Source organism: Oncorhynchus keta, chromosome 33 (assembly GCF_023373465.1).
Source record: "Oncorhynchus keta strain PuntledgeMale-10-30-2019 chromosome 33, Oket_V2, whole genome shotgun sequence".
Taxonomy (NCBI): Eukaryota; Metazoa; Chordata; class Actinopteri; order Salmoniformes; family Salmonidae; genus Oncorhynchus; species Oncorhynchus keta.
The window spans coordinates 19,586,258-19,598,267 of record NC_068453.1 but is presented as its reverse complement, the minus strand read 5'-3'; the positions used below and the strand labels follow the sequence as shown (position 1 = coordinate 19,598,267).

Genomic DNA, 12,010 nt, shown 5'->3' with positions numbered 1-12,010 from the left:
CTGGTTGCTCCGTCCAGCCGCCCTCCTCCTCCTCCCACTGTGTGCGTCATCTGCAGCAAAGCGCCTGGCCACGTCACTGTCTGCTACGCAGTACTGCATAGGACACACCCCTTCCAAAACAGGAAGACTTAGCCAGGGAGAATCCATATTATTGAACCCTTATTTGGACAAGAAAGTCATAACGAGACTAAGGTCTCTTACAGATGAACTCTGCATAAATACATCAGATAAAATATACAAAATTACAAAAAGTATCAAAAACAGATCTATCAGAGGTCACTTATCATTACTCTAAACTGACCAAGGAGGATGATCTCATTTCAGAGAGCTCTGGAAGTTGTTTTTTTTTGCTACTTTTATGTGGAACAAAGCAGCTTTACCCAACTCTGGAGCCCGAAAGGGCCTCCAGTAGCATCCAAGCCTGAGACTGGGTTTGGTGATTTTCAAGTATAAATTGAATCAATGATGATACAGTAGACATAGGAAGTTTCTGCACGAGTCCTTTGTAGATAAATAAAATGCTGCTCTCCTTACATACAAAAGAGGCCCAACCCACACACCAACCTTCCCCTCTCCCAAAGCTACAAAGGAACTCTATGGGGGTTCTTTATCTATTATTACAGGGAGGTGTCATGTCCGCTAAAAAAATAAGTCCTGGCTGATGGCAGAATGTCTGATTTTTCACTGCATGTGAAAAAATAAAACCTAAAAAAAAAATGCATTTACCATTACTGCCCAAAAAAGTAACTAGTCCAGAATATTTTCTCCTCCATTCGCAGAATAGTTTTCATAATAGTGAACTGTATGTACGTTCAACCTTTGACATAAACAAGACACATTTCCTTTGCGTTTCAGGTCACCTTAGCGACAGGACAATAACAGGAAAGGAGGAACCATTAAACCCAAAGTCATCAGAAAGAGGGAGTCGTTACAGTACCAAAGCTGGCCAAAATAGGCCAAATCAAGGAAAATCATAGGCACTTGCTTGGCCTTGACTATAGACAAAAGAGCAAAAAAGTTGATTGGGGTGAGGGAAAAAAAAAAACTGGCCAATCACTAAAGAGCAAGCGTTTAATCAAAACCATCAGTCACCCAATAAATGAGCATGTCTTTCCTCAATAGTGTTCATTAGTCAGTATGTGCCGACATCGAAGTTTAGTTGGGTAAAAGTTAAATCATCCTTTAGTTTAGGTCTCAGCCTGGAGGTTGGACCACAGTTGCGATAAAGAGGTCAATGGAACTCAACCAAAACAATTGCAATGCCATGGAAACAAGTGGTGGAAAGATCTGGAACATCCTCATTGCCCCCCAGCAAAAACAGCCTATATTTAGGCTATTGTTTGTTATGTATATTTCACAATATGTTGAGGTATAAATCTGAGCATAATACTAGTAAGGATGTCAAGCACAATATATAAGTCCATGTCATCGTCAATCATACTGACACTAATGTAGACATGCCTTTCAGTTAAAAACTACTGACTTCCCATAACCAATTTCTGAATGCTAGCTATGCAACCATCTCATACAAAATGAGAGTTAGCATTTAGCATTCACTTCTTCAAAAAGTGAAATGGGACAACTAAAAGTTATGCAGCGAAAATAGCCAAATATATCCAAATCACACTTTAGTAACCACCTTGAGCCCGTTTCAAATGAATACATAAAATACAGAATATCCACTTAGTTTGATCAGATGAGTTGAATTTGCGCCAATGAGGGAGTCACTGCATCCTGCGTTCTAATGACCTCTTTACAGCAACTATTCTGGGTTTATTTCTGCATGGTTGTGTGGACTGAGGTTACCTGAGGTTCACCCTTGATGCTGCCTTCCTCTGAGTCCGCAGACTGGTCTGGGTCATTGTCATCACTCTGGAATACAAGGAGGGAAAGGAGGTCAGGAACAGCCCCGGGACAGTTATCCTCAGAATAAATCCATAGCCTGGCTGCAATTCCCCATTTTTTTTTGTTAACTAGGCAAGTCTCTTAAAAACAAATTCTTATTTACAATGACGGCCTACTGGGGAATAGTGGTTGAACTGCCTTGTTCAGGGAAAGAACAGATTTTTTTTACCTTGTCAGCTCGGGGATGCCGTCCCAATCAGCTAAATCCAGAGGTGTTTGAGGTGCACTTAAGTATAGTACCTCGAGAGTAGTTGTACTGCTAAATCTATAAAATGGCTTTTTACCTCAAAACTGACATGTATCCTTATTGCCTTATGGGTGGGTCAAGTGGGCTATGATCATTACACTTGAGGCATGTCCACATTAAAGTGTCAGTGTGTATGTCACAAACCCCATCTTGGGTCCAGAAAGACACCCCGGTGGAGCGTCTCTTCTCACGGGGCCGCCGGCGATCCCGTATGGAGCGGGGCTGGGACTTATCCTCTCCCTCCTTCTCCTCCTCCTGCTGCTTCTTGTCTGATTCTGTCAATCACAGAGAGTTTGAGTGAGACACATGCACATGACCCAGCACATTTGGGGTCAATTCCAATTCTGTATCCTGTTTACATTGTCAAATCAAAAATCACCCAATAAATGAGCATGTCCTTCATCAATAGTGTTCATTATAACCAGTATGTGCCGACATCAAAGTTTCATTCGATCAAAGCTTAGTCCGGTAAAACTCAAGTTAAATCTTTGCTTTGCGCCTCACAAGTGGCGCATCGGTCTAAGGCACAGCATCGCAGTACTGAGGTGCTACTACAGACCCGGGTTTTATTCCAGCCGGGCCAGGACCCATGGGGCATTGCACAATTGGCCCTGCGTCATTCAGGTTAGGAGAGGGTTTGGCTGGCTGGGATTTCCATGTCTCATTGTGCTCTAGTGACTACTTGTGGCGGGCCATGCACCTGCAAGCTGACTTCAGTCAGTTGGACGGTGTTTCCGCCGACACATTGGTGCGCCTGGCTTCCATGTTAAGCAAGCATTGAGAGTCACCCTGCCTGGGTGGAATTCAGGTTAACTGTTCTGTGCTCAGATGGCTATTAGATACAGTGCCTTTAGAAAGTATTCATACCCCTTGACTTATTCCACAATTTCCACAGCCCGAACTCAAAATGTATTCAATTGATCATTTTTTTCACCCATCTACACAAAATATCCCATAATGACAAAGTGAAAACATTTTTTAGATTTATTGAAAATGTAATACAGAAATTAATTTAATTTACTAATTTATATGAGTATTCACACCAGAGTCAATGCTTTGCAGAAGCACCTTTGGCTTTGAGTAGTCTTCGGTGCCTGTATTAGCTTAGCACCACTGGATTTTAGGATTTTCTCCCATTCTTCCTTGCAGATTTTCTCAAGCTCTGTTAAGTTAGATGGGGAGTGGCGGTGAACAGCAATCTTCAAGTTTTTCCACGGTTTAAGTCTGGGGTTTGCCTGGGCCACTCGAACTTTCACATTCTTGTTCTGAAGCCATTTCAGTGTTGCTTTGGCTGTATGCTTGGGGTCATTCTGCTGTTGGAATGTAAATCGTCATCCCCCAGTCTAAGGCCATTTGCACTGAAGCAGGTTCTCGACGAGAATATGCTTTTATGTCTCCATTCATTGTTCCCTCTAACCTTACCAGTCTCCCAGGCCATGCTGCTGAAAAGCATCCCAGTAGCATGCTGCTGCTACAACACTTCACAGTAGGGATGGTGTTATACGGGTGATGAGCTGTGCCTGATTCTCCAGACATAGCGCTTTGCATTCAGGCCAAAGTGTTACATTTTTGTCTCAGACCACAGAATCTTTAGCCTTGTGCTCTTAAGGTTTTCACATGCATTTTTGCAAACTCCAGGCATGCTGCCATGTGCCTTTTTCTCAGGAGTGGCTTCAGTCTGGCCACTCCCATTAAGCCCAGATGGGTGAAGTGCTGTAGAGACTATTGTCCTTCTGGCAGGTTCTAACATCTCAGCCAAGGAACTATGTAGTTCTGTCAGTGGTCATTGGCTTCGTGGTCACCTACCTGACCAAGGTCCTTCTTGCCCGGTTGCTCAATTTGGTCTGCCGGGCCAGCTCTAAGCAGAGTTCCATATTATTTTTTATTTTTTTTCCAATGGAGACCACTGTGCTCTTGGAAACTTTCAAAACTCTAGAAATTGTTTTATAACCTTTCCCAGATATATGCCTCATCACAATTATCTTGGAGCGCTACCGACAGTTCCTTGGACGTCAAGGTATAGTTTCTGCTTCGACATGGACTGTGGGACCTTATATAAACATGTTTTTCTTTCTAAAAAAGAATGTCCAAACAATTGAATTGGCCACAGGTGGACTCCAAGTTGTGACATCAAGGATGATCAAAGGAAATTGGATGCACCCGAGCACAATTTGGAGTGTCATAGCAAAGGGGTGTGAACACATACATTGAACAGAAATATAAATGTAATGTGTTGGTCCCATGTTTCATGACCTGAAATAAAAGATCACAGAAATGTCCATATGCACAAAAAGCTTATTTCTCTAAAATGGTCAAATATTTGTGCACATCTCATTTTCCAAGATAATCCAACCACCTGACAGGTGTGGCATATCAAGATGCTGATTAAACAGCATGATAATTACACAGGTGCACCTTGTGCTAGGGACAGGAATTTCCAGCAGAGCTGTTGCCAGTGAAATACATTTTAATTTCTCTACCATAAGCCACCTCCGTCATTTTCGAGAATTTGGCATTATGTCCAACCGGCCTCGCAAGCGCAGACCACATGTAACCACGCCAGCACAGAACCTCCACATCCGGCTTCTTCATCTGCGGGATCGTCTGAGACCAGCGACCTGGATAGCTGATTAAACAGGAGTATTTCTGTCTACAATAAAGCCTTTTTGTGGGGGAAAACTCATTCTGATTGGCTGGGCTTGGCTCCCCAGTGGGTGGGCCTATGCCCTCCAGTCACGTGAAATCCATAGATTAGGGCCTAACGGATTTATTTCATTTGACTGATGTCTTTATATGAACTGTAACTCAGTAGAAATAATTGTAATTGTTGCGTTTATATTTTTGTTCAGTATAAATTAGATCTGTATTTCATCTTCACACATGTTTTCTAAAAACATGTTTCCACTGTCATTATGGGATATTGTGTGTAGATGGGTGAGAATCTATTTAATCCACTTTGAATTTAGGCTGTAACAAAATGTAGAACAAGTTTCTGAAGGCACTGTATATCTAATAATGATAAATACTCCAGCCATACCTCAACATGGGAATACATTCTACATCAGTAGAACTAAAGCTTCTATTTTTCAATGAATAGGTCTGCTGTTGAAAGCAGGAGTATCTCAGTATAATATTTGTGCGTCTGTGTGTCTACTCAGTCAATCAATGTACTGCTGAAAGTGTGTCCGGAATGCGTACAGTTTGGTACGCGAGTACATACTTCTCATACTGACACATCAAATGGCAGCAACAAACTCAGCAAAAAAGAAACGTCCCCTTTTCAGGACATTGTCTTTCAAAGATAATTAGTAAATATCCAAATAACTTCACAGATCTTCAATGTAAAGGGTTTAAACACTGTTTCCCATGCTAGTCCAATGAACCATAAACAATTAATGAACATGAACCTGTGGAACGGTCCTTAAGACACTAACAGCTTACAGACGGTAGGCAATTAAGGTTACAGTTATGAAAACTTAGGACACTAAAGAGGCCTTTCTACTGACTCTGAAAAACACCAAAAGAAAGATGCCCAGGGTCCAGGGTAATAAATTGTCATGTCTGTACTGTGAGACACCTAAGATAGCGCTACAGGGAGACAGGACGGACAGCTGATAGTCCTCGCAGTGGCAGACCACATGCAACAGCACCTGCACACGATCAGTACATCTGAACATCACACCTGCGGGACAGGTACAGGGTGGCAACATCAACTGCCCGAGTTACACCAGGAACGCACAATCCCTCCAACAGTGCTCAGACTGTCCGCAATAGGCTAAGAGAGGCTGGACTGAGGGCTTGTAGGCCTGTTGTAAGGCAGGTCCTCACCAGACATCCCCGGCAACGTCACCTATAGGCACAAACCCACCATCGCTGGACCAGACAGGACTGGAAAAAAGTGCTCTTCACTGACGAGTCGCGGTTTTGTCTCGCCAGGGGTGATGGTCGGATTCTCGTTTATCGTCGAAGGAATGAGCGTTACACTGAGGCCTGTACTCTGTAGAGGGTCCGTCATGGTCTCGGGCGTTGTGTCACAGCATCATCGGACTGAGCTTGTTGTCATTGCAGGCAATCTCAACGCTGTGTGTTACAGGGAAGACATCCTCCTCCCTCATGTGGTACCCTTCCTGCAGGCTCATCCTAACATGATCCTCCAGCATGACAATGCCATCAGCCATACTGCTCGTTCTGTGTTTGATTTCCTGCAAGACAGGAATGTCAGTGTTCTGCCATAGCCAGCGAAGAGCCCGGATCTCATTCCCATTGTGCACGTCTGGGACCTGTTGGATCGGAGGGTGACGGCTAGGGCCATTCCCCCCAGAAATGTCCAGGAACTTGCAGGTGCCTTGATGGAAGAGTGGGGTAGTATCTCACAGCAAGAACTGGAAAATCTGGTGCAGTTCATGAGGAGATGCACTGCAGTACTTAATGCAGCTGGTGGCCACACAAGATACTGACTTAATTTTGATTTTGACCCCCCCTTTGTTTAGGGACACATTATGAAATTTCTGTTAGTCACACGTCTGTGGAACTTGTTAAGTTTGTGTCTCAGTTGTTGAATCTTATTATGATACAAATATTTACACGTTAAGTTTGCTGAAAATAAACACAGTTGAAAGTGAGAGGACGTTTCTTTTTCGTGAGTTTATGAGGTTTAATACAATCTATAGTATTTAGAGATCTGAATCCTTAGGTCTGCCCTCATTGCTGACCTTTCTCAGTGTCCCTGGAGGAGCGGCTGTAAGAGGAGGTGATGCCGGACAGGCTGTTGGGCCTGTTGAGGGAGCTGGAGGAGGAAGTGATGCCGGTCAGGCTGTTGGGCCTGTTGAGGGAGCTAGAGGAAGTAGAGGACGGGGTGGAGGCCGTGCTCAGGGTGGTGGCTGAGGTGGTGGAGGGACGGTAGCGCTGGTAAGTCTGGAGAGAGGAGAAAGAACAGGAAGTGCAGAATAGTTACTGTCTTCAGATCAAACAACATGGGCTTGAGGAAATCTGCAACCAAATAAAAATCTCAAAAGTGATTGTCAGTTTACACATCAACATAAAAACTCATATGTTGCATTTCCTGGTGGATAATAGAGCATTGTACATAACGAGGAAGCCATCACATACCTCTTCGAAGCTGCGGTACCTCGACCGGTAGTCGTCCTCCTTGGTTTCACCAGTCTCCTTCTTCTCCTCCTGCTTCTCCTTGTCTTGTTTCTCCTTCTCTTCCTTCTCCTCGTCCCGGGTCCGTGTGGGGCGACTCCTGCCGATGGTCTTCTCTGCCTCTTGGAGGTCAGTTAGAGTCACACCCTGAGAGGAAATTGAGAGAATTTAGTGAATCTCTGACAAAAAGGGTTAAAAGCAATGTTTTTTATTTCCTCATGGAGGAGAAAAACTACAAAATGGAATTAAATCTGCGTTTTGGAAGAGGAAAATGGTTAACTAATTTCAGGCATTCACTTATTGCACTGTGAACATTTGGGTTATAAAAAGTGGACAATTTAACAGGGCATTTTAAGCTGAACCATATTTAGTTATTTCAGATAGTGTTAGTGACAGCGTGGAAAAGGACCAGCCCAGTTTCCTACGGCATGTAAACAATCTCATTAAAACTCGGCACGCTTAGGAATGTTTGCCAATTTATACAATATTTATGTTTCCACAATAAAAACTGGCAATTAAAAAAAAAAAATTTAACAATCAGTTCAGCTATATTACCCCAAGCCACATTAAAGGCAGAATACTTGACAACACGTACCTAACTTTTCTGTAGGACTCATAGCAGAGAAATGGACTAACCAACCATTACAAAGACCAATAAGAAGTGACTCAGTTGAAACTGCATTTATCGACAAGTATTTGGTTGGCCATTTAGGCCCAGTTCAGAAGCAGTCAGGACAGACGTCTTTACTAACCTGGGTAGACCGTCTGGACTGTCTAGCCTGTCTGGAGCGGGCTTTCCTCTGGGACTCCGACTCTTCATCCCGGACAGGGGTGAGGTACGACCTGCAACACAAACAAGGACAGGCGTGAGGTATGACCTTGAACAAAAACAAGCTATCGCCACACATAACAATGATCGACATGGTAGTTGTGAGATTAGGCTATTTACTTCAACAGTTGTCGACAACAATCTAAAATGACAAATCCAACATCCAAATGTATTTTCTGCTCACCATTTAATCAACCATATTCTTATTGTACTATCAGCTATGGAGATATTTAATCTCCTTTCACCTTTTATTTAGCGTTAGTATCAACATATTGCAAATATTGAGCGAGCAACAAGACAGGTAATTGTAATGTTCTCTTTGAAGGGGGAACGTGTTCCTTCATCCCACTCAAAAATATGAACTCAATCACTTGTGAGCCTTGGCTAGGCCTTCAGAAACACCATCTTCCTTATAAGGAGAACTTTCTGAAGGAGACAGGGTTCTAGAACCCTCCCAGAACAGGTGGCTTCTTTCAGCAGCAGTGACTTCACAGGAAGACGTGCTCTTAACCCCATTCATTTTAACAGACTCCCACTCCTCCTCCAGTGTGTACACACTGTAGGAGATCACACCCAATTCTCAAATAGAGGCAATGCAATCTCAAACAGCACAGGATCTTGCTAGCTTCAAGATATTCCGCTTTCTGAGAGACGGCAGTTATTACATTGTTTCTAGTTACATAAACACGAGAAGAAACATGAGCTTTGTGTAAAATAATAGACAATGTGTGTATCAGTGATATCCTTGTTTTTCCCCTGTGGGTGTCACGTGTGGGCATCCATGTGTGTTTCCATGTTTGCATTTCAGAGTGTGTGCGTTTGTGTAGGCGGGGGGTGCGCGTACGTGCGCGTGTCGGACCTGCGTCTCTCCCTGCCGTCAGAGCCAATGATAGTGCCAGTAGTGGACGTGGTGGTGGTAGAACCAGTGTTAATCGTAGGGATGACTGCAGCAGACTCCTTCTCCCGCTCCTTTTCCCTCTCCGCACTCTCCTCTGCCCAGTACCTGATCCACAAAATTGTACACAGGACTTCAAAATATGACTAACATTTTTACCATCATGTGTGTAGGGTTCTCCCAGGATTTTTAACACCTGAAACAGACATTTCCTGCAATCTAGATTTTTTGTAAATGGCCTTATGATAATAAAATAAGATGTACTTATTTTACATAGTGGCGCAGTGCCCCTCATTCATTCTTTGGGGAGATCCGAGTGTGTGTGTACCTGCTGGTGAGGCTGGAGGATCCGGTGCGGGTGGAGGAGCCCAGGCTGGAGAGCAGGCTGCGGTCACGGAAGCCGGTGGGCGAGGTAACAGACGAGGTGGTTGTGGTGGTGCTAGTGGAGGAAGAGGTGGTCGAACCCAGGTCTTCATGCCTCCTGCCAAAGGAACCACTGTGGATACCAGTGGAACAACAGTCAGATAAGAAATTAGAGAATAGGAAAGAGGGAAGGAGAGTGAAAGGTAGGCTGGACAGCTGGACAGGACCCATTACCCATACAAGGAATGACACGTTATGAAAACTAGGCTAACACTGTGGCCTTTGAAGATGAATTCCTCTCCATTAGCCATTACTCCAAAATGGGGTTGATCGCTCTTCAGTTGATGGGAGGGTCAAGAGAACACTTATGCAGCCGAGACCGACAGACAGGTGACAGAGACAGTGGAGGTAGATAGAGGTTGTTGATCAGTGGGGGCTGGTAGTATACCTGCGGTAAATGCTGTAAGACTGGTAGTGGGAGGCGGGCGACTGCCAGGGTTTAGCGTTACAGGTGTTAGGGTCCAAGCTGGAGGCAGAAGAGGATTTGGCTGGCACGTCCCGCGTGCTGCCGCTCCGCCCTAGCGTTAGCGTGTGGGACGTGCTGGCAGTGTGTGGAGGTGGGGGCGAGATAGGCATGTTAGCAAGGGGGCGCACACCACACACATTTACATAACATGTATAAAAACTAAGCTCTGACACGCTTGGTCCATGTCTTGGTTTCTTGGGCCGTAGTGATGGATTCTGGGTAATGTAGTTTTGGAACCTTGCAGGCTGTAAGAGCGTGACAATGGCAGATTGTAATGTAGAACCTGATGTGTAGTATAGAGAAACTAAAGGCACAGAAACCCGACAGGACTAGTACAGTCATGCAGGAGACTGTGGCATTTGTGACAGAGGCGTTGAACTGACTTGCATGGATTTTCTCAGTAGATGTTTGCATGTGAAGCATGTACGTGCACTTGTGTCAAATGACAGTGCGAAATCAAATTTACATGAGGAATGAGCAAAACTACTAAGAGTCAAATGAAGTGGAACTGGATAGCTCCACGATGTTGTTAGTAAGTCCAGAACTAGTACTGAATGAAGATGGTGCACTGATCTGGTGTAGTGAGTCGGTCAGGTTGAGGAATAAGGGTTAGCATATCGTGAAGCGTGGCTAACCTGCGCTGATAGCTGGGTGTTGTTCGGTTGGTGGAAGCGCTTCCTTCACTGTTCTTCAGCTCATCGTCCCAGCGTCTCCTGGTGTAGGAGCCGCTACGTACCAGACTAGCAGCAGAGTCCCTGGGATTGGAACCACACACTACAATAGCACCCAGGGCTCCACAATATGCTGGCAAGGACCCGCAGCCTTGTGCTACAAGTCAATACTGGATAAATCCTCAAATGTGCCTAAATGTAAATCAGTAATGACTAATAAAGTATCAATGATCGATATTTGTAACATTATATTCTAGATAGTCAATCTGATTGATGCTGGCCAAATGTGAACATTGAGAATATAATTTTCATGCAACTAATTCCTACACTTCAAAGAAATATGTACGAGGCCACTTTTTAAATATATAGATTTTTCATTGTAAACTGAAGTGCTGCTTTGGGCCTGTAACACACAGCAGTGAACAGCAGGTGGTGCTCCTGTCTATGCACTTTTCCCTTCGGAGGGACCACGCTGGCACTTCACCTGTTCTCCTTCTCGTCAATGTCTGATGTACTGGCCAGTCTCCTGGGGATGGTGGGGGCAACGTAGGCAAGTCTGGTTCCTTTGTCTTTTTCCTGCACATGAAACATTGGAGCCATTTGCTTGAGCTCCTAAATAAACACATGCTACATCTACTAACATTCTTCATGCATTGTCCCCCAGCCAACAAACCAGTTGTCAACCGACAGTGGATTTCAACTTCAACCTGGCAACGCAACTTATCAAAACAGTCTGGAATGGTGAACCATCAACTTCATATGAATAATGACATCCGTTTCAAATCGTGCTATATGTCCAAGCAGCTGCACACACATACATACATATATACACACATATATACACATATACATATACATATAAAGGGAACACTTAAACAACAATGTAACTCCAAGTCAATCACACTTCTGTGAAATCAAACTGTCCACTTAGGAAGCAACACTGACAATAAATGTCACATACTGTTGTGCAAATGGAATAGACAACAGGTGGAAATTATAGGCAATAAGCAAGACACCCCCAATAAAGGAGTGGTTCTGCAGGTGGTGACCACAGACCACTTCTCAGTTCCAATGCTTCCTGGCTGATGTTTTGGTCACTTTTGAATGCTGGGGGTGCTTTCACTCTAGTGGTAGCATGAGACGGAGTCTACAACCCAAACAAGTGGCTCAGGTAGTGCAGCTCATCCAGGATGGCACATCAATGCGAGCTGTGGCAAGAAGGTTTGCTGTGTCTGTCAGCGTAGTGTCCAGAGCATGGAGGCGCTACCAGGAGACAGGCCAGTACATCAGGAGACGTGGAGGAGGCCGTAGGACGGCAACAACCCAGCAGCAGGACCGCTACCTCCACCTTTGTGCAAGGAGGAGCACTGCCAGAGCCCTGCAAAATGACCTCCAGCAGGCCACAAATGTGCATGTGTCTGCTCAAACG

The 12,010-nt window shown here is 44.5% G+C and overlaps 1 protein-coding gene across 9 annotated transcripts in view; it reads right to left on the bottom strand.

Moving 5' to 3' along the window:
- Positions 1 to 12,010, bottom strand: part of LOC118366359 (protein phosphatase 1 regulatory subunit 12A-like) — a 76,480-nt gene that overhangs the window by 14,979 nt on the left and 49,491 nt on the right. For 4 of the 9 annotated variants that reach the window (XM_052492391.1, XM_052492389.1, XM_052492394.1 and 1 more), the window contains 10 exons: positions 11,066 to 11,157; positions 10,546 to 10,665; positions 9,833 to 9,985; positions 9,350 to 9,517; positions 8,971 to 9,129; positions 8,050 to 8,140; positions 7,262 to 7,444; positions 6,865 to 7,066; positions 2,297 to 2,427; positions 1,807 to 1,872 (listed from right to left, as the gene is read on the bottom strand). In XM_052492391.1, the coding sequence (XP_052348351.1) occupies positions 1,807 to 1,872; positions 2,297 to 2,427; positions 6,865 to 7,066; positions 7,262 to 7,444; positions 8,050 to 8,140; positions 8,971 to 9,129; positions 9,350 to 9,517; positions 9,833 to 9,985; positions 10,546 to 10,665; positions 11,066 to 11,157 (1,365 nt within the window). The remainder of the gene's footprint in view (positions 1 to 1,806; positions 1,873 to 2,296; positions 2,428 to 6,864; positions 7,067 to 7,261; positions 7,445 to 8,049; positions 8,141 to 8,970; positions 9,130 to 9,349; positions 9,518 to 9,832; positions 9,986 to 10,545; positions 10,666 to 11,065; positions 11,158 to 12,010) is intronic. The other 5 variants (XM_052492390.1, XM_052492397.1, XM_052492396.1 and 2 more) reach the window with 3 other exon arrangements.